General features: G+C 38.2%; 1 protein-coding gene across 5 annotated transcripts in view; it reads left to right on the forward strand.

Moving 5' to 3' along the window:
- PPP1R12B (protein phosphatase 1, regulatory subunit 12B) overlaps positions 1–22,159 on the forward strand; it is a 252,031-nt gene that overhangs the window by 196,119 nt on the left and 33,753 nt on the right. The window contains exon 1 of one of the 5 annotated variants that reach the window (XM_011931770.1): positions 15,417–15,544. The exons of the other annotated variants lie outside the window; for them this stretch is intronic. Within the exon in view, the coding sequence (XP_011787160.1) occupies positions 15,443–15,544 (102 nt within the window). The 5' untranslated portion in view covers positions 15,417–15,442. Of the gene's footprint in view, positions 1–15,416; positions 15,545–22,159 lie in introns of those variants that run through there. 5 annotated transcript variants of the gene reach the window in all.

The raw sequence follows: 22,159 nt of genomic DNA on the forward strand, positions 1-22,159 counted from the left end.
TGTTAGCCAGGATGGTCTCGATCTCCTGACCTCGTGATCCGCCCGTCTCGGCCTCCCAAAGTGCTGGGATTACAGGCTTGAGCCACTGCGCTCAGCCTATACCACAGTTTCTTTAGCCACTCATTGATTGATGGGCATTTGGGCTGGTTCCAAATTTTTGCAGTTGCAAATTGTGCTGCTGTAAAATGCATGTGCAAGTATTTTTTTCATATAATGACTTCTTAGGAATCCAATTTTATTTTTTATTTTTTTTGGACGGAGTCTCGCTCTGTCACCCAGGTTGGAGTGCAGTGGTGCCATCTTGGCTCACTGCAACCTCTGCCTCCTGGGTTCAAGCGATTCTTCTGTCTCAGCCTCCCGAGTAGCTGGGATTACAGGTGCCCGCCACCACACCTAGCTAATTTTTGTATTTTTAGTAGAGTTGGGGTTTCACGGTGTTAACCAGACTGGTCTAGAGTTCCTGACCTCAAGTGATCCGCCCACCTTGGCCTCCCAAAGTGCTGGGATTCAGGTGTGAGCCACTGCACCCGGCCAGAATCCAATTTTAGGTATGTTGGTTTGAGACACCTATTAGATTTCCAACTGGAAATTTTGGCAGTTTGGTTATACACATCTGCCAAAATGCTGTGGAGTATTTACATGATATTTAAAGCAATGAGACTGTATCAGATAACAGAAAGAAAATATAGAAAAGGTAAGAGGGCCCAAGAAGTATCTGGTGTCCTTTCCAGTGTGAGTGAAAAAAAAAGTATCAGGAAAGAGGTAGTTGTCAACAGTGTTAAATGTTGCTGATAGCGTCATGTAAGATGAAGACTAAGAACTGACCATTGATTTTGATAACATGACCTTGATAAGAGTGGTTTTGTTGGAATAGTGAGACAGAAAGCCTGACTGAAGTAATTTTAAGCCACATTGAGAAGAGAGGAATTGGAAACATTGAGAAAAGTTATTTTTTTAAAAAAGATAAGTTTTTCAGGAAGGGGAGTTGGCAAGGAAATGGAGTGACAGCTTTTGGGGAGATAGAGTTAAGAAAAGGATGTTTTTTGTTTTGAGACGGAGTCTTGCTCTGTTGCCCAGGCTGGAGTAGTGCAATGGCGCAATCTTGGCTCACTGCAGCCTCCGCCTCCCAGGTTCAAGTGATTCTCCTGCCTCAGTCTCCCGAGTAGCTGGGATTACAGGTGCCTGCCACCACACCTGGCTAATTTTTTGTAGTTTTAGGAGAGACAGGCTTTCGCCATGTTGACCAGGCTCATCTCAAACTCCTGGCCTCTGGTAATCCTCCCACCTCGGCCTTCCAGAGTGCTGGGATCACAGGGGTGAGCTACTGCACCGTGCCGGAAAAGGGTGTTTTTTAAGCTACATGTTTGCTCCTGAGAATGATCCCAATGGAGAACAACAGCAACAACAAAAAGATGATGTAGGAGGAAGAATGGAGAGCTGCTGTAATGAGGTCCTTGAGTAGGGTCTAGAGTACAAGTTGAAGGATTTGACTTCAAATAGAAGCTTGTTAGGTTCATCAATGGTAACAAGTGAGAAGATGGTAAATGGTGGTTAAATGTGGTGATAGTCTGTGGAAGTTCTTTTCTGATTGCTTCAGTTTTCTTAGTGAAATAGAAAGCAAGACTAGCAGCCAAGAAAGAACATGAGGAAGGAAGTGATAGGTGTTTGAGTTAAAAGGGAAAGGGGTGAAGTATTTATCTAGGAAAGTAAATGGAGTAGGGAAGTATCTGTGTGTGCATTAGAGTCCACTAAAGGTTCAAAGTAATGAATTTAAATTGAGACCAATGAGCATGGTTGTTTTTTTTTTCAGCCACATTTAGTTGCACAGGTGCAGGTGTGGAGTAGGCAGAAAATTGGATTTAAACAAGGTTGTAGTTTTGCCAAGCACTATGAAGGGAGAGAGGGGTGAGTGATGATAATAATGATAAATCATGGAATGTAAGCGCGATAAAGAGTAGAGTGAAGGAACATCAAGTGCATGAGAGACAGTGGAGATTCCATGAGGTTGAATGATAGTTCAGGGTCACCCTAGTAGAAAGAATAAGCTGGAAAGATAGGATGTGGAGATACAGAATTGAGATTATGGAGGGGTTATAGTTTTTTTGTAATGGCAACAAAAAGTTAGCTGGAGAAGAAAAGAACACTTCTGAAAAGTATAAACTTCCTTGTAGATACTGCGTGGGTAAGGAGGTAATTATAATGAGAAGTACAAAATATTTAGAGCTAAATGACAATGAGATTACTTCACATTAGATCTTGTAGAGTAGCTAAAGAGAGAAAGCTATAACCTTAAATACATGTTTAAGGTTAAAAATTTAGAATAAGTGAAAATAATTGAGCTAAGCTTTAAACTCAAGAAGTTGAAAACAGAGTAAGCCCAAATTAAGTAGAAGGAATGAAATAAAGATAAAAGCAGAAATTAATGAACAGAAAACAGAATAGCAGTAGAAATAGTGTTAATACCAGAAGCTGATTCTTTGAAAAGATATAAAATTCAATAAACTTTTTTATTTTCCAATGTCCACCTTGACTGCAGTGTTCTAGGACTCAGAGGCATCTTACATGCTAGTCTGGGGCCTGGGATGCAAACAAAAACAGATCAGAGGCAGTTATTTTGGCAACAACAGGGAGTGGGAAAAGTCTTGAAGGTCCCTTAAAGCAACACATACAACAATTGAGCTGCATACATAACCCAGGAATCTACTTTTTCCAGCCACTGCGCACTAAGCCCCATTAGGGAGGGTAAAATGCAGTAAACCTTTGACAAGCTGAATTAGAGAAAAGCTATAGGTGTAAACAAATAGTATTTGGAAGAGAAATAGGGACAAAGTTAAGATAAACGTATTTAAAATATAAGATTATTTTGAAACTTTATGACAATAAGCTTGAAAACTTAATTTAAGTGGACACTCTTCTGGGAAAATATAAAATATCAAAATGACTTAGGAAGAAATGGCAAAACAAAGAAGTTCAGTAACCTTTAAAGAAATTTAATCATACTTCACCACCATCTCCCCAACCTCCTGCCAGAGACACCAAGCCTAGAGTAATTTGGGGGGTGAATTTCATCAAACTGTCAACGAGTATAATAATACTTGTCTTACATAAACTGCTTCAGAGAATAAAAAGAAGGAAGCCAAAATCTAGATTGTTTTGCCTCCAACTTGTTTAGTAACAGCAAAAAGAGGCTAAGAACTGAGGCAAAGAAAAACCAAAATAAAGTCTGAATACTTCCCACAAACAGCATTAGAAAAATACATTTGATAATACCCAGGTGGTACAAGTTTTAAGGACTGGACCTTTGACTTTGTGCTCATCCTTCTGTGTGGATCGGCTTTGCTCTTTGATTCCAGTTATTTTAGTTCCAGTTGTAATGATGGGTTTTGGACACACTCAGTCTGTATTATGACCAACAGCATATATTTGTAAGATAGCTAGGTCACTAATAGTCTGTGGCATGGAAAAATTTTTGTTTTAATATGGTGCTAACTAAGCATACAGAGGTTGACTCTGTAACTTTAACTCCAGCAACACACTGTTATCACCACCCAAACTGACCAGCCTAGTTAGTAACATCGTATGTGGTACCATGCAAACTACTTAGAACCATGCCTGGGACACTCAGCTGTTAGCTCTTACATGCCCTTTGTGCTCAAAGAGAACAATTTGTGGTTGTTGTATGACAGTCAACTCAGTCATCATGGAGCTTAGTTGTTTACTGTATTGCATGCTAAGCAGTAGACTCTAGGAATCTAATTAATTTGATTCTCACATTGGTCCTGTTTGCCACAAACATTGCCATGCCTCATGAACCTCACAAGTTGTGTTTCTTAGAACAGTGCATATGTAGTTCTTATACTCTGCAACAGTGTTTGCCTCAGCATAATTGTGTTTATGTGGAATTGCATTGGCATTGCAATGTGAGAATGACAGAGTTGACAGGACTATTAATGTGTGTACCCTGGGAATTATTTCCCTCATCCCCATAGCTGGCTGAAGAAACTTTATTTCTCAGTTATTATGTAGGGACTGAAAGGCTTTTTTGTTTTTTTTGTTTTTTTTTTTTTTTACATGTATGTACAGACTGTTTTTTACCTACAGTGAGCAAAAATAATCTGGACAAAAAAATAATGCTCTCCCTGTTTTTTCTTTCAAACGTATATATATATTTGAAATCTTAGGCTTGGGAAAAAACTTTTATGTCATCTTCAGAGCTACAGCCATATTTTTTAGCTAGAACCAAATCTTAAATCTCTCCTGACAGAACCCTAATGAAGGGGACAAAGTGATCTCCAGTGGAAATGTGAAAGGCATAAAAAGGAAAAGTTCGCTATCTGGAGGATTCAGATGACACAAAAGAAAATAAGTTGAGGATAAAGGAAATGAGAGGATAAACCTAGTAGTACAATTACATCTTTCATCTTCAACTATTTTAAAGTATTTTTACCTGAAAACATGAAGATAAAGTGTGTATAGATGACACATAAACGACTGATAAATGAATAAACATTTACACTGTATATGTCAGAAGTATCTGCAAAGCAAAAATGGTGCATGTCAGTTCATTGTTGACCAGGAAGAGTCTTTTGTATACTCTTCCAGGATCTATGTTATTTAAAAAAAAAAAAAAGAAGAAGAAGAAGTTAGATGTTAAGTTTGGGAGTATTTTTAGTAAACCCAGATGAACAGAGCAGCTTTTATTTCTGGATCAACTGCAAATTCACAACTCTGAAGACTAATTGAAATGTTTGAAGTTCTAGATGAATCATACATAGATTGCTTTTCTTAGGGCCTTTTCCTTAAAACTCTGCAGTTAACTAAAAATGGGAAATAATTATTTTTCTTAACACCTGATGGACCATTCACCCTCATTTATAGGCTTTAAAGAAAACTAACAAAATGTTTTTTAAAATCAAGTTGATGACAATTTAAAAACTTACATAGAATTTCTGAACCTTCTTTAAGTTATAGGTTACATTTTCAAGAAACTGATCGTTATGAAACATGTGAGCTTAAATTTAAGTATGTTGCTACCAGGCAGTAATATGTTTTGCCTGGCATACAGATTATAAGCACAACTTAACTATCATAGATACCTTTGAGAACTAAATGGATTTATTTATTTTAAAAGTTATTCTAAAATTAATTCCATACCTTTCTCCTCTGTACCTTTCTCCTTAAGTTTTTAAAACACCTTTCTTGACATAAAATTTCTGTATGACTACACATATTTAAATTGTAATATCTGATTAATTTGAGGAAGCTATCTCCCCAATTCTCCCTAACTCTTAACTGTACTAAATATTTATAGTCTTAACAAAAATTTCAGATAAATCATATGCTTTAAAGCTACTTATTCAGTGTTTAACTGACACTATATAGAAACCTTTTGCTACTTTTAAGCTAATCAAAAAATATATAATATACCCTGTTACTGCTTCTAATCAGTTCAAGCATTTTTTTTTTTCTCATCAAGGTGCTGTGAGCATTTGGCAGGGTAATTCTTCACTATGTGGGTCTGTTTCCAGAATAGCAAGCATTCAGCATCCCTGAGCCTGGCATTTGAAACGCCAATAGCACTCTCCAATCATTGTGCCAATCAGTGTCCCCACATATTTTCAAAAGCTCTTGTGGTAAGTGTTGCCCCTTCCCCTCCCTGTGACAAACCTCTGCCCCTTATACCTTTACTGATGTTTCTAGCCTATACGGCCTACAAAAAAAGTGTGAAGGGGGAAAAGCTATGTTGTTCACATTAAAAAGAGGTAGGTTTTCATTCCTGCTTTTTGTAAGCCATTGCTAAAATTAAATTTAATTGCAAAATATTAAACTCATGAACCAATTCTAGGACAGGTTTGCAGAATGATTTTCTTAAAGGACCTTTATAATCTCTTACTTTTTTTTTTTTTTTTGGAAACGGAGTCTAGCTCTGTCGCCCAGGCTGGAGTGCAGTGGCGTGATCTCGGCTCACTGCAAGCTCCGCCTCCCGGGTTTACGCCATTCTCCTGCCTCAACCTCCCGAGTAGCTGGGACTACAGGCGCCCGCCATCTCACCCGGCTAGTTTTTTGTACTTTTTTAGTAGAGACGGGGTTTCATCGTGTAGCTCAGGATGGTCTCGATCTCCTGACCTCGTGATCCACCCGTCTCGGCCTCCCAAAGTGCTGGGATTACAGGCTTGAGCCACCGCGCCCGGCCTATAATCTCTTACTCTTAAATGAGTTTCTGAGACTTAAACATTCATGACACTAGGGCATGATTATTTAAATATATGGGAACAAGATTGGGAACATTTTGTCGGCTAGTAAGTTATTGTGAGCTCCATGCTATGCAACTTGTAGATCCTGTCTTGCTTTGCCTCTCTGTTGCTGCCTTGTACTCCAAAATAGCACCATCTCTTCCCGCTACTCCTAGCAACCCACTAGAGTATGCATAAGCTGTTAGTGGATATATTTTGTTGGTCTGATTTTTAGCTTTTTTTGCTTGTTCACAAAGTGTCAAAGGCCCTTTATTACACTGAAAGAATTGCGTGACTTTTCTGTATTCTGCATTTCCTTACAAGTAGAATGAAGGCTGACTCTTTAAAGTCATTTGAGATGATTACCATCACAAAAGGAGAAGTGATGGTAAGTGATTCATTTTGTGGTAAAGTCCCTAATATGTCTCCCTCACTCAGGAGCATCTGTGCAGGAGTCAACATTAAATGTGAGTTATCATTATTGATCTTTTCCATCACCCCCAAAAGGGGAGGATTTTCACATCACATAAATTAAAACAGGATTGAGATGGAAAAATCAAAAGAGAAGAAGTGACAAAGAACCTCCTATTTCCTTTAGAACTTATTTCCTGCCCCCAAGTAACATTTGTGGCCCTTCTAAGTACCCAGTAATAAAACGTCGCTATAAAACCGTAGAATAGTAAATGAAGCTGTTATGAATTCTAGACTATCTTCCGACTTGGCTGTGTGCTATTGATGGTCTCCTTTAAAAACAAATTGTTTGTTTAGTGTGAGATCAAAAATTATCTATATAAAAATATATGGAAGAGTAGGGCTTGATATTAATTTTAACAGTATGGAGATCTTTGTAGTGGTACAAATTTTGAGATTCCCTATAATCTCTTTGAAGACACGAATCATGTCTTAACAGAACTTTGTATATCCCTATCCCTAATAGTACCTTGCATAGAATAAGAACTTAATAGTTGTTAGTTGATGGAAGAAAAGTATCAGTTGAAAATAAAAATATTTTCTTTGAATCTTATATTCATAAACGGACTGAAAATGCCCTGTTCCAAAAGGAGGAGCAGAGAACTTAAACTGTACTTCTTAACTGGTAATACTTGACTCATCACCTTCTTACCTAAATCTGAACTAAAATACTGTGTGTTATACTGACTCAGACGTTTATAAACTAACCTACCAAAAAATTGATTGGAGGAAGAGGCAGAGACATTTTTGAAAGACTAGGTAATGTCCACCTAACTATTGATATCCTTTGGGCCTTGAAGGACCTTGTGGTTTTGTTACCGGAAAAGGAGTTCGATCTGGACCCCAAGAAGGAGTTCTTAGATCTCACGCAAGAGAGAATTCAGGGCAAGTCCCTAGAGTAAAGTGAAAGCAACTTTATTTAGAAAGTGAAGGAATAAAAGAATGACTACTCCATAGACAGAGCAGCCCTAAGGGCTGCTGGTTTTATGGTTACTTCTTGATTACATGCTAAACAAGGGATGGATTATTCATGAGTTTTCCAGGAAAGAGGTGGTCAATTTCCAGAACTGAGGGTTCCTCCCCTTTTTAGACCATATAGGGTAACTTCTTGATGTTGCCATGACATTTGTAAACTGTCTTGTCACTGGTGGGAGTGTCTCTTAGCATGCTGATGTATTATAATTAGTGTATAATGAGTCAGGATGACCAGAGGTCACTCTCTTCACCATCTTAGTTTTGGTGGGTTTTGGCTGGCTTCTTTATCGCAACCTGTTTTATCAGCAAGGTCTTTGTGACCTGTATCTTGTGCCAACCTCCTATCTCATCCTGTGACTGAGAATGCCTTAACCTCTTGGGAATGCAGCCTAGTAAGTGTCAACCTTATTTACCCAGCCCCTATTCAAGATGGAGTGCCTCTGGTTCAAACAACTTTGACAAAAACATACCTATACCTTAGTCTACTATGTATAATGCATTCCAGCATTTGCTATTCTGTTTATTCACTTTTTATTGATCTGGTTGTGGCCACTAAATTGATTCATAACCTAACAATGAGTCTCATTGTACCTTTAGCCCAAGTGACTACCTGCTTCCATTAGCAAACCCAATTCTTTGGTGAACATATAATCTTAGAGTCCTCTGTAATGAGAGACTATCTTTCAAAAGTTGTCAGGAATTAAAAAAGAAAGTCAATTCCTTATGCCCCTTTCTCACTGTAGTGAGATGAAAAAACTCTGTTTTTTTTTAAACACTGTTAAACTTACAGAAATATTTCAAGAATAGATTAAAGAATTGCTGTATACCCTTTATGTAGAGATCACATTCACTTTTTTTTTTTTTTTTGAGATGGAGTTTCACTCTTGTTTTCCCGGCTGGAGTGCAATGGCGCGATCTCGGCTCACCGCAACCTCTGCCTCCCAGGTTCAAGCGATTCTCCCGCCTCAGCCTCCTGAGTAGCTGGGATTATAGGCATGCGCCACCACGCCTGGCTGATTTTGTATTTTTAGTAGAGATGAGATTTCTCCATGTTGGTCAGGCTGGTCTCAAACTCCCGACCTCAGGTGATCTGCCCGCCTCGGCCTCCCAAAGTGCTGAGATTACAGGCGTGACACATTCACATTTTTACCAGTTGTCCTAATAAAGTCCATTGGAGCAGAAAGATCCAATCCAGGATCACTATTTGTACCCAATTTTTGTGTATCTCTAGTTAGACTTTCCTCGACTTATATGACCTTGTTTGTTTTGTTTTGTTTTGTTTTGTTTTATGTTGCCCAGGCTGAAGTGCAGTAGTGTGATCTTAGTTCACTGCATCTTCTGCCTCTTGTACTCAGAGGATCCTCCCACCTCAGCATCTTGAGTAGCTGGGACTACAGGTGGGCGCCACCTTGCCTTGCTAATTTTGGGTTTTTTGTTTTGTTTTGTTTTGTTTTGTTTTGTTTGTTTGTTTGATAGAGACGGGGTTTTGTGACATTGCCCAGGCTAATCTTGAACCCCTGGGCTCAAGAGATTTGCTCACCTTAGCCTCCCAAAGTGCTGAGATTACAGTCATGAGCCATCACACCTGGCCGACCTTGATATTTTTGAAGATAGCAGGCCAGTCATATATGTCCCTCAGTTTAGGTTTATCCAATGTTTTCTCATGATTAGACCCAGTTTATGCATTTTTGGCCACAATGTCATAGAAGTGATACTGTACTCTTCTCATTTCATGCTATCAGTTTGTCATGTTACTAGTGGTCTTGTCTTTGATCGCTGAATTGAGATGACACCTGCCAGGTTTCTCCATGGTAAAGTTAGTTTTTCCCCCTTTGTGATTAGTAAATGTTATGTGATGTGATACTTTGAGATTATGTAAACTCCAGTTTCTCCTCTACTTTTACCCACTACTTTGAACATCATTAATACTTCTTTCTTGGATTGATTTTACAGTCATGGTTGCAAAAGGTAATTTTTCTAACTTTATTACTCCTTCTACATTTATTAGTAGGCATTATATTGTAAGCAAGAACCTGTTCTCCTCCCATTTATTTATATCAGTGTCTACTCATGGGTTCCTAGTCAGTGGGTTATAATTCGTTGCTATCATTATTCATTTTGATGCTCTTATTATCCCAGGTTTGGCTTTTTAAGCAAGCTTCTGTGTCCTTATGTCATATCATTTAAGTGTTGTTTGAGAACTTTCTCACCTTCTAGTGCAAGATATCAGGCTCATTTTGTTTCCTTGCCCCAGCTCTGGAATTAGCCATTTCTCCAGGGAGCCCTGTTCCTCTTAGTAGAAAGTGGCATTTAGAAACAATAATCTGGGCACTAGGCATGCTAAATGCTGCTGGAGTGTTGCTCTTCCCAGGCCCCTTTCAGTGGACAGAGCTAGGAAAGACATACGTATGGATGCATTTGCTTACTATACACGTACGTTTAAATCTTTATTTCTTTATCTATCTGTATTGAAAATCATGAGTTCATACCAATACCTTCAATTCCTACATACCAACACAGGATTCTTTCTAGCTTTCCCCCTTTTTTTTTTTTTTTTTTTTTTTTTTTTATTCCTGCCTTCTCCAACAATGAGAAACTTGGTTGCCATTTTCAGTATATTTACTTATTTGCTTAATCCCTTGTGTAAAGCCAATCCTCTAACTAAACCCAAGTAGACCAGGCTGCTGCCTCACCACTGTACCCTCCTCTTATTACCAGGGCTTTGCCTTCTAAGAAGTAAGGAAAGTTAGGAAAAGGGAAGGAGGAAAATAGGTAGAGATAAGTTTTTTCTTAAAGCATTTGAAAAGGAGACTCTGATATCTTTTTCAGTAACGTTTTACATAATCACAAAGAAAATAAGTGCATAGAATATAAAAACTGATATTTAAGCTCTTTGCTTCAGGTTTTCATTTAGATTCTTACATATATTTTATACATGCATGTGCTTGTTAACCAAGCATTTTTTGTGATAATGACCATGTATTGAACATGACCACATGCTAGGCACTGTGATGAATGATTTTGTGTGTGTGTGTATCCTAAACCATATAACAATTCTGTAAATAAGCATCCTTATCACTATTTTGGGTGATGAACCAAAGAAGATTCAATGAGGCTGAAGAACTTGATCATACCAGTCAGTTAAGCAGGGGTTAGGATTTCAACCTAGGATATCTGACCTCAAATCCATACTCTTCCCAAACCATGTGTACAGCACCGTGCTATATTGCTAGCATTGGAAATCATCACTGGGGAGCATTTTATCCAACATCACCCTTAAACCATGCCATTTAGGATTTTTCAATTTAAAAAATAAAAAGAGGAAAAAGTAGAAATTACTCAACCGGTTCATTAATTTCTTCCTTAACTAACTTTTGGGAGAATTGAATCAATGAGAGTCAATGATTAGATTCACATCATGAGGCATTTTATTGGCTTATTCACACATTAGATGTGTCCCATCTTAAAAACAAACATATGCAGTTCTTCTGTTTGATAGTTCTTATATTTTTTGGAAACTCTGTTGAGCTGACTACCTAGGGCTCTTAATTCAGTTATAATAACACCCTAAAGTTTATAGACTTTTTTCCTCCCTCTTTTTTACCTACAAGAAATAAAATAGATGAGCTCAACATCCTATCCTGCTTATCTGGAATGAGTTATTTTCTAAACAAGTGGCTGTTTACAAAGCTCATCCTGTAGAAGTCTGTGGTCAAGAATATTTCTATTCAGTCCTTGTTTTCACAGGGGAATTAATGTCTTTTCAGTCAGAAAGGAACAATAAATGCTTGTTGGCTGTGTTGAAAAAAAATTAAATCTACAAAAAGACAAATGAAGAAAAAAAGAGCTTACATTCAGCTTTCTAGAGAATTTATCTGTGTTCCTCTGTATATGTGATGTGTTCCTGCAAGTATCTCAAATACCCAGAATTTTACTGAAGGATTTGAATTGGTAAATCTTTTCAGATCTGTTTTTACTTTACTTTAATCAACCAAAGTTTATTCTTCAGGCAGTTGTGTTTTGCTCCCCTTTTATTGGCTGTGTGCCTTTGGCCAAGACACTTAACCTTTCAGAACTTCATTTTCTTCATCTATAAGATAGTAATATAGTCACAAGTCCCTTAACGACAGGGGTACATTCTGAGAAATGAGTTGTTAGGCAATTTCGTCCCTGAGCAAACATCAAAGAGTGAATTTAACACAAACCTAGATGGTACAGCCTACTACACACCTCGGCTATTTGGTAGAGCCTATTGCTCCTAGGCTACAAACCTGTACAGCATGTTACTATATTGAATACTGTAGAGCTGGAACATGATAAGTATTTGTGTGTCTAAACAGAGAAAAAGTATTATAAAAATACTGTGTAAAAGATTAAAAATGATATACCTGTATAGGGCACTTACCATGAATGCACCTTACAGGACTAGAAGTTGCTTTGGGTGAATCAGTGAGCAAGTGGTGAGTGAAGGCCTAGGGCATTACTGTGCACAACTATAGACTATTAACACTGTACACTTAGGTTACACTCAAGTTATAAAAAAGTTTTTTCTTTCTTCAATAATAAATAACCTTAGCTTACTGTACTTTTTTTAACTTTATACATTTTTAAAAATTTTAACATTTTGACCCTTTTGCAGTAATACTTAGCTTAAAACACAAACACGTTATACAGGTGTACAAAAATATTTCTTTATATTCTTAATCTATAAGCTTTTATCTGTTTTCTTCTTTTTAACTTTAAAACTTTCTTGTTAAAAACTAAGACACACACATGTTAATTTAGGCCTACGCAGGGTCAGAATCATCAGTATCACTGTCTTTCACTTCCATATCTTATCCCATTGGAAAGTCTTCATGCGTGGAGCTGTCACTTCCTATCATAACAATGCCTTCTTCAGGATATCTCCTGAAGAACCTGCCTAAGGCAGTTTTACAGTTAACTTTTATATATATAAGTAGAAGGAGAAGTACACTCCAAAATAATGATTAAAAATATAGTATAGTAAATACTGGGTGATAAGAATTTTTCAGTTCCATTATAGTCTTATGCAGCCACCATTGTATATGTGGTTTGTTGACTGAAACATCAGTTATGTGGGGCATGACTGTATAGTGGTATACTTTTCAGTGTGGTTGAGAGGATCAGGTGAGATAATATATGTTAAAACACTTCATAAAATATAAAAGAGTTTGTTATTGTTACTACTTTCTAGAAGTGGACGTAAGATAGAAGTAAAAAAAAGACAGAGAGGCCAGTTTGGAGTAAAAGAAGTTTACATCCCTCTCTAATTGCCAGTGAGTGTGAAATCACTGTATGAACCTTACAGAAACAGGTCAGGAAACTGTGTCTGATCAAGTTGTTCTTGCCATGTCTTTAAGGAATAATGTAAACTGGTGAGTTTCATTCAACATAACAAAAAAGTGTCACTAACCTTTCCCTAGCCAGTCGTGCTATCAAGCATGGGAATGTTAGTATTTAGGTTTACAACAGTATTTCTTTAAGTGAAAAGATCTAATGGAGACTCACCTTATCTGATAAGGTTAGCTATATAAGCTATATCCTTAATATACATCATATAAGATCTGAATTCCCAAGATAATTGGCCCTTTTTTTTTTTTTTGAGACAGAGTTTTGTTCTTGTTGCCCAGGCTGGAGTGCAATGGCACGATCTCGGCTCACTGCAACCTCTGCCTCAATGTTTCAAGCAATTCTCCTGCCTCAGCCTCCCGAGTAGCTGGGACTACAGGTGCCCTCCATGACACTTGGCTAATTTTTTGTATTTTTAGTAGAGACAGGGTTTCACCATGCTGGTCAGGCTGGTCTCGAAATCCTGACCTCATGTGATCCACCCACCTCAGCCTCCCAAAATGCTGGGATTATAGGCGTGAGCCACTGCGCCTGGCAACAGTTGGCCTTTGAGACATAGTGTATTCTGGTTTATGATAGAATTGATCAGTCTCCTTAAGGAAGACTGAATAATTTCCAGGACCCCTAATAAAGGGGTTCTGATTCATTCCCAATCTAAAAGAATGAGTTTGTAAAACTCTTTTCAACCTATATTCCTCAGACCAACTTCCAAGTAGTTGATCACTTACCTTGATTTAATTTCACAAAATTGATCATAGGAATAAAGAAGTTGTCAAAGCAATTAGAGGGAAAAGAATAGCATGTTGAGAAAGTTTGAAGTAAAAAGTATAAATTTCATGTGAAAGAAGGGAAAGCAGGATAGAGTTTCCAAGAGTCCAGAGAAAAGAGAGTTGTTACTTTGGGGATAAACCTGTTGGCTTAGAAAGCATTTGGCCTAGAAATTTTGGTTAGTGTAGTGGTAACAACAGAGTGCAAAAGATTAAATTTTAGATGTTTCTTCCAGGTCAAATCCAAAAATCCTTCAACACTATGCAAATAAATTCCTCTCTTTTTAATTTCATTTTCCTGTACTTCTGAGTCCTATAGTCTTGCAATTGCACTACTGTCTGTTTTCTCTCTTCATTTCTGACCCTTCTTTCTTTTCCCTCAGCTTTATACCCCTTTCCATTGTCATTTTCCCTGATTGTGGCATCTTAGGAAACTCTGGTAAGCTTTATACTTACAGTTCCAGCCAGTAAGGTCTGTAATGGACAGAGAACTTTCTTTGCAGTGAGCCAGAGCTTCAGTTTGCTTCCTCATGGTGCAACAGGAATGGCATCTCATTAAAATGGAACATTAAAGGCCTGGAGGTGCTTTGACTAATTTTTCTGTCTGAGCGTTGTTACTTAAGAGATCTAGAAGTTGAAAAATCCCCCTTCTCATAGTATTCAGAGCAATCAGTCTTAGAGACTTCTGCCTTCTCTGAGGCAGGGCACACTGGAAGGTTGGTGAAGTTTGCCCCTCAGCATGCCCCCAAAGAGCCTCCCTTTATTCCTAGAAGCTGGCAGGCTTTCTTTTCCTCCTACAAGTGGCAACCCGAATTCTGAGTTGAAAGTGAATCTTTGCCCTTGGCTCCTCTCCAGCATTCCTCACTGAGCGAATAGGGATTTGGAATGTCAGAAAATAGAAGAGGGGAGGGGAAAAGATGTGTGTATGACTGTGAGTGTTTATATGTAAAAGCAGCTTCGTCTGGGAGGACTTAGGGAAATTTGACTTCCTCAGACTTCTTCCTTCTTATAAACTCTTGGTTCCTTATTTATCATTTTTTTGTTTTTGTTTTTTAAGTTGTTTGACCTGATTTTATCATAGTAGTTCCAAATGCCTTACAGTCCAGTGGAGTCAAGCTAAGGAAAGACAGCATGATTTTCCACAGGATTTGTATTTCTTCCCTCTGGATAAAGTGATAGTAGTTGTTCCCAGACTCGCTGCCGGCAGGATCCAAGGTCGTCTTTCCTCTGGGATTTAATCTGGTGTCATCAGGAACCTAGACTCAGGTTTTATTGGAGAGCAGGCCTCAATAAGAAGTGTCCTTTGAGGAGAATCAAGGACTCAATCTAGGCATAAAAGGTGTTGCTCAGCACAATACCCTCTACGGTAAGCTACCAGTCCTGAGAACCTGTGGTCAAAACTGAATTGAAAATATTGATGGAACTCAGACTCTGTGTAACTGGGGACTGGTTCAGAGCTCAAGACTATAATTTACAGGGCTGCTTTTATCCTTTATTTAGTTCTATCCAAAGTCCTCTTGCATCAACTCAAAAGGAGAGATTCTGTGAGGGTAACCTACAGGGGAAATTTCCCAGCTTTGTGTGAAGAATCCAGTGGTTGAGTGTCTATCTGCATCCTGAGGAACCATGTCCTCTTTATATACCCGAAGTAAAGAATTCACTCGGAATAGGAAATCTCAGTCTGATTCTCCCCCAGCATCTCCCTCCCCGACTGCCAAGACGCTCCGAGTAAGCAGCATTTTTTATTTACATATATTCATAGATGGGTCAAAGGTAGAGGATGTGTGTGTGCGTGTGTGTGTATATATATATGTATGTGTGTGTATATATATATATATATATATATATATAAAACTTGGGGGGTTAGGTCTAGAGCAAAGGGATTTCAGAGCATATGGGAATTGGTACAGGAAAAAAGAAAAATTCCAAGTAAAGACCCTGTAAGCGTCTCTGCAAGAGGGTATGGTTCATAATACTTAATACAGTCTTAAGTAAAAGCAGACTTAAATATGTCAGGCTACGGTTTCTGCCTTTTAGCTTTTAACTATCAGTTGTAAACTGCTTAACAGTAAGATTTTACAGTCCTTATTACTTTATCTTATGAGGCTTTTCTTAATTTCTACGGCTATTTTAGTCACTGCCTTTCTTGTGTTTTATGGATCAATACTATGTTTCAAGAGAAAAACCTCCGAAATGGCCACAAAACTATATACATTAAACTTCAGTTGTGAAAGTTCCGTGTGTATATTTGTGTATGTATGTATATATGTGAGGTAGAGTATGCCTTTGCCTATTTTGTATGTCTGTCTGTGAGAAAGACCAAAATGAGCAAGGAGTTATGGCCACTTGGAACTTTACTCCTTAATCACCAAGTGCCTTCAGGAAATTTCTTGCTTAAAAGCCCAAGAACTAACTGTTGGCCATAGACAACCACTTCTGTGGAGGTGTTTGTGATGTCCTAGGTAGAGCCATTTGAGACTTTTCTCCATTTTCTCTAATGAATGTCTCAATGAAGTGATTTACATATGGGCATTTGCATCTAATTTAGTGTCTTCCCCTGTGGGAAGCTGACAAAAGCAAGAACTGCTACCAATAGCAAATGATGAGAAGTTCTGATGGGCATATTAGGTAGCAAGCAATATAGCAGTTACTTTTTCAGGAACTAGATTGTGCTTTGCTGTATATACAGAGTAAGAAGAAGGATGGCCATAGCTTCCTTATTTAGGGAGCTACAGGGAGAAAATTTGCAAGAAGCCTGGATAGACTAGTGTGGGGTTTTTTCTTTGTTTGTTTGTTTTGTTTTTCAATTATTTTGTATCTATTTTCAATGTCTTTCTTACCAGTATAAATTACCATGTAGTAGAATTTATAATTCTGTTGGTCTAAGACCTCAGCTAAGGATGAGAATACCAAAGAATATTGTTATGAAGTTATTTTATTCACAAGTTTTTGTGAGAGCACCAAGAGGGGCTCCAATATATATGTTACTGTCATCGAGTTCCAGGAGTGTCTCTTCAACATGTAGACTGGTACCTTTTTTCCCCAAGGAGCCATAGAATGCTTTCACCCCACTAGCTATGGGTATTCTTTGGTGGCTGCCAATCGAGGTCCACAAAACTGGACACCTTACTTCAGTTAGTGTTTATCTTTGTCCCCTTCCCTCATATACTCAATAGTACCTTTAGTTGTAAAGAGCCCCTTATTAATGTCTCTTCACCACTATAACCATAGCTCCCAGAGCAATGTGGTGAGCAACCAACAATTACCTGTTTGGTGACCTTCCCCCATTTTCCCTTTCTGTTTTTCCTTTGCTTTCTTAGAGTTAGGTACTGCTTTCGTCTTGTCTCACTTCTAACAGCTGCTATCCAGCCTCCCTACCCTTGTTTCACAACCCCTCATCTGTGCCTTTTGGACAGAGGTCACAGTGGGAGAAAATCTGAATTATAGGAAACTAAAACATAGATGGCTTAATAAGAGACTGCTTCCCAATTTTAGTGGTCACTGGATGTGGATTCCTACAATAGCATCAACTTACTCTAACCAACTTCCAGTGTCCAAATGACTTGAGACTATGTTAAAGAGAATGTTGATTTTCATATACCACTCATGTTCCATTATGTTGCTTATGTCTTTAACGTCAGAGTGAAAGATATGCAAGACTCATTTGGTGGCTGCTGACACTAAGGACTGGTTATAAAATGAAGATTTCATCTCTTAAGATCTTCGTAGCGCAGTTCATTTTCTCTCACGTCCAACTAATTAGGGTACTCTTTAAAAAGTGGTTTTGATTTTTCTTTAACAACTAGTTTTGTGATGGTGTTCTTGTGCTTATATGCCTTTTGATACCTGGTTGTAATTGGCTGATCCTCAGCCACCCTGAAAGGTGGCTATTGCTATCCCTATTTAACATATGAGGAAACTGAGATACACAGAAGAGAAGTGGCTTGCCCAGCATTGCTTAACTAGTAAGCAGCAGAGCCTTGATTAAAGCACCACGCTCTCTGACTCTAAAACCCCATATTCCCAGCAACATTGGAATACATCTCAAATATATTTGAAGGTCAAGTTTAAGAACATGCTAGGGCAGATATGACAGTTAAAAGCTTACGTAGCTGTGGGAGTCCAAAATTTATCCTTGATGGAGACACAGGAAACCGAAATTGCAGGAAGGAGGAAAGCTGTATTTATAGGCCAAGGGAGGGAATTGACAGGCCATAACTGAATCTCCTGTGCCTGGTTCTCAAATCCCAGTCATACTCTCTGGGACCATGGAGCCCTTAGAGCCTGAGACTTGTGGGCTTCAGGGTCTTCATATTTCTCTTTAAAGTGGAAATGCTTGAGTCTTTACAGTAAAGATACTGGGGAGTTTCTGTGTGCATTTCAGAGTTAAAGTCAGGACAGCTCTCTTAACTGTCCTCTTTCAAACTTCTTTGACTTGTTTGTATACATACATACAGTTTCTTCTAGAGATAGCACAGAGTTACAGAGAGACAGCCCCTGATCCAACATTCTTCAAAACAGAGGATTGAAATTTCAGCCAGCATTTAAAAGTTCGATTCTTTTTTGAGTGTTGTTAACAGGGCTAAATAGTAAATGCCCCCATATAAGGAAAATATCCTTAGAGAGAATTTTAAAATAATAGCTATTCACATGGAGAGAATATTTTGGACACCATACCCTTCGTCAAATGTTCAAGAAGTAGTAAAGGCAAACTATAAACTGTAAGTCAAACAAGTTATTATTTTTAACTTGAGAAAACAAAAGGCAGGATGATTTTTCAGTAACTAGAAAACAAACTTTTATCATATACCTTTACTTTTAAACTCATAACAGCAGCTGATACTTTTCATAGTTCAGTGTTTTATACTCAGTAAACCTATGACTCTTTTAAATAATATAAAAATCTAATGCTTGCCTTGAGATTATGTGTAGGGAGTATACCAATATACTCCCTAATGAAAAATCACTCATATGTGGAAGGTAGTGCATGTTCTCACCAACCAAGAAGATTTTTGTTTACCTTCTCTAGTCTGTATTTTGAAAATAATAAATATTTTTAATTCTCTGAACTCAAAATTATGCTATTAAACATGGTTTTTAAAAATATACATCCCGGCTGGGCGCGGTGGCTCACACCTGTTATCCCAGCACTTTGGAAGGCTGAAGCCTTATGGACCACGAGGTCAGGAGTTCGAGACAAGCCTGGCCAACATAGTGAAACCCCATCTCTACTAAAACACAAAAACTTAGCTGGGCATGGTGGCGGGCACCTGTTACCCTTTTCCCAGCTTCTCGGGAGGCTGAGGCAGGAGAATCGCTTGAACCCAGAAGGCAGGGGTTGCAGTGAGCCAAGACTGCACCATTGCATTCCAGCCTGGGCAACAAGAGTGAAACTCCATCAATAAATAAATAAACAAACAAACAAACGCATCCCTCTTCCTCACTAGAGAAAATTTCATCCATCCTTTTGGCATGCCCTCACTCGCTCCTACCAACACTACAAATGACTCTTATAAGTGGTATGCTCCTAATATTGCTGTTTTGGTCTCTGTTGATCCTAAGTAATGAAATAATTTTTTTTACTGCTACTTTTGGCTTTCATGTGAAGTTTCCATTAGTTCAGCATCTTTTTTGTGTCTAAAAGTTGAGGAGTTCCCTTAGTAACAGCTCTGATCATCTCTGATTTGTTAGGAAAAGCGGCAAAACTTCCAGATTCACTTGCATTTCTAACGGGAACCGTACCAGGTAGATATTGATGAGAATTTGAAAGCTCGGTCTCTTTTCTCATACCATGAAACAACCCTAATATAAGATGCTGGGTTCATACAATTAGTAGTAAAACTTTCTTTTGACAGTAATTTTACAACGTTAAAAAAATTATTTTTTTTAGTCTTTGTAGTTAAAAAATTCTGAACTACAAATACAGTAGACACTTCTAGCTCTTGATTTTTAATCACTGTGTATATTATTGGGTCTAACATTTATAAATTCTATAAATTAGGAACTACTCAGTCTAGATGATTTAGCATTTTTAAATCATCCTAAAAGTAAGAGCCAGGTAATCTTTGGTCAGTATTCTCAATTTTTTTTTTTATTTGCTAATTTAAAATTTTTTTGATACAGGGCGTATTTAAAGGAAACAAATACTAGAGGATGTCCAAATTGTAGTGCTTATCTGATATTTATTATATTGAATAAATCTTGAAGTAAGTAGGTCATCAGATGAACCCTGGGAATCTTTTAATTAGGCGCATTTTCGTTGTGTTGGTATTTGTTATAATAGGATTTAACCTGCATTTATAAAGCAAGATCAGTAGCATGTTCCCATTTAGTCTGGATTGCTATTCCTTCAGTTCTAACATCTCCATTTTTAAAAATGGCAAAGAAAAACCAAAAAAAACAAAGATTTTACGTAATATTTTTCAGTCAACCACTAATGTACATAAAGGGAACATTTAATCCATTAGCTTTGTTTTATAACCAGTCCTACAAACTAATTAGGTACATTTGATAAATAATTGAACGATAAAGTATTGTTGCCTTCTTGAGAGCTTGTCTACATAGCAACTTTGGTTAGCAGACCAGAGGCATTCTTCCTCTTTGCCTTCCAGACTGTCAGTGTTGATAATTATTTTTTGCATGTGCTTTGTGCCCTCCTCTGACAAGTACTAAACATTTATTTACCATATTATTGTATCCTGTATACATCCAACACTACATCTGATGCACTACCAATCTGGAATCCTTTTTTACTCCACTTTATAATCCATTGTCATGGAATGAGAAACACTTAGTTGAACAATGCTAATTAGGAGTACAATCTGTTAACCATTTTTTTCTGCCTATGAAAAGAAACCATGAGTGTATTCTTTTTGGGGGTTTTTTATTTCACTCAAGGAAAATCAATAGCAGTAATTGTTCAGCCCAAGGAATCTTCCTAGAACAGTAAAACCTGTGGGAATAAAAGTAGCTTTCTCATTTGGACCCATTACACGAATTCTAAGTAGAGAGTGGCCTAGTTCACTCATATCCTACGTAGAGCTGGAGGAGATGGCATCTGAAGTCTTGGTTTGTTGACCAGAGAGGCTGGGAGCTTCGAAGGCATCAGCTCCCTTTCCTGCAAGCGGTGTCCTGCCCTTCTACTCTAATTTTTAGTTCCATGATAAATGTGTATCAAAGCCACCTGCCCTATTGTGAATCCTCCCACATTTTATGAGCATCTGCTTTGTTGTAGGCTTTATATTGGACACCGGAATTCATAAATGAAAGACACAGTTCCTGCCCTCAAAGGATTGGCAGTCTAATTGGGGAGATTAAGACAATCAAGAATTAGAACACCAGGGAGGTGAATTTTCTGATAAAGACATAGGTTCGGGGTGTTTTAGATCAGCCATGTGGTTAATACATTAGCCTGATGTTTGGAGAACAATAGAAGCTAGACGGACAAAGAAGAAGGAAACAGTACATTACAAAGGTAGAAAAAGAATATGAGAACATAATGGCATTATTCTGAGAGCTGCATATCGGTGTGGCTAGAATGAAAGATATATTTAGAAATGTGATAAGAAATGAGGCAGGAGGCTTAGCAAACCCAGGTCATGTGAGGCTTAGTATGTAATTTTGAGGATTTGGGGAGTTATCCTGTGGATAAAGAATAAAGGAATGAAGATTTGAAGTAAAGTTGCTGTGCTCAGAATTGCATGTTAGAGAATAACTTTGGCAGCTGTGGAAGCTGAATTGGGAGGGAGGGTCAGGATGTGATCAGGTCATTGGCCCTTGATTGCAGTATTCCGGGTGAGAAATGTTAAGGGCCTGGGCAGAGATTTTTTTCTGGGAAGTACAGAGAAGCGTTCAGTTGTTTAGAAGGTAGAATTGACAAGACACGGACTGATAGAATGGGGATAAGGATGAGCCTGAGAGAGGGCAGAGTCAGGAGTGACTACCAGGTCTCTGGTTTAGGTGACTGGTTAGAAAATGGTATGATAAGGGTCAGGTGCAGGGGCTCACACCTGTAATTCCAGCATTTTGGGAGGCAGAGATGGGAGGATTGCTTAAGTCCAAGAGTTTGAGACCAGCCTGGGCAATGGAGTAAGACTTGTCTCTTCAAAAAATTGTAAAACTAGCCAGGTATTGTGGCATGTGCCTATATTCTTAGCTACTTGGGAGGCTGAAGTGGGAGGATAGCTTGAGCTCAGGAGGTCGAGGTTTCAGTGAGCCATGATTGCACTACTGTACTCCAACCTGGGCAACAGAATGAGACCCTGTCTAAAAAAGAAAAAAAAAAAATAGTGTGACAAAATTGAGTTGGCAAACACAGGAGGCTAAATGCTGTTGAGTGGGGAA

Source organism: Colobus angolensis, unplaced genomic scaffold (genome assembly GCF_000951035.1).
Source record: "Colobus angolensis palliatus isolate OR3802 unplaced genomic scaffold, Cang.pa_1.0 Scaffold91, whole genome shotgun sequence".
NCBI lineage: Eukaryota > Metazoa > Chordata > Mammalia > Primates > Cercopithecidae > Colobus > Colobus angolensis.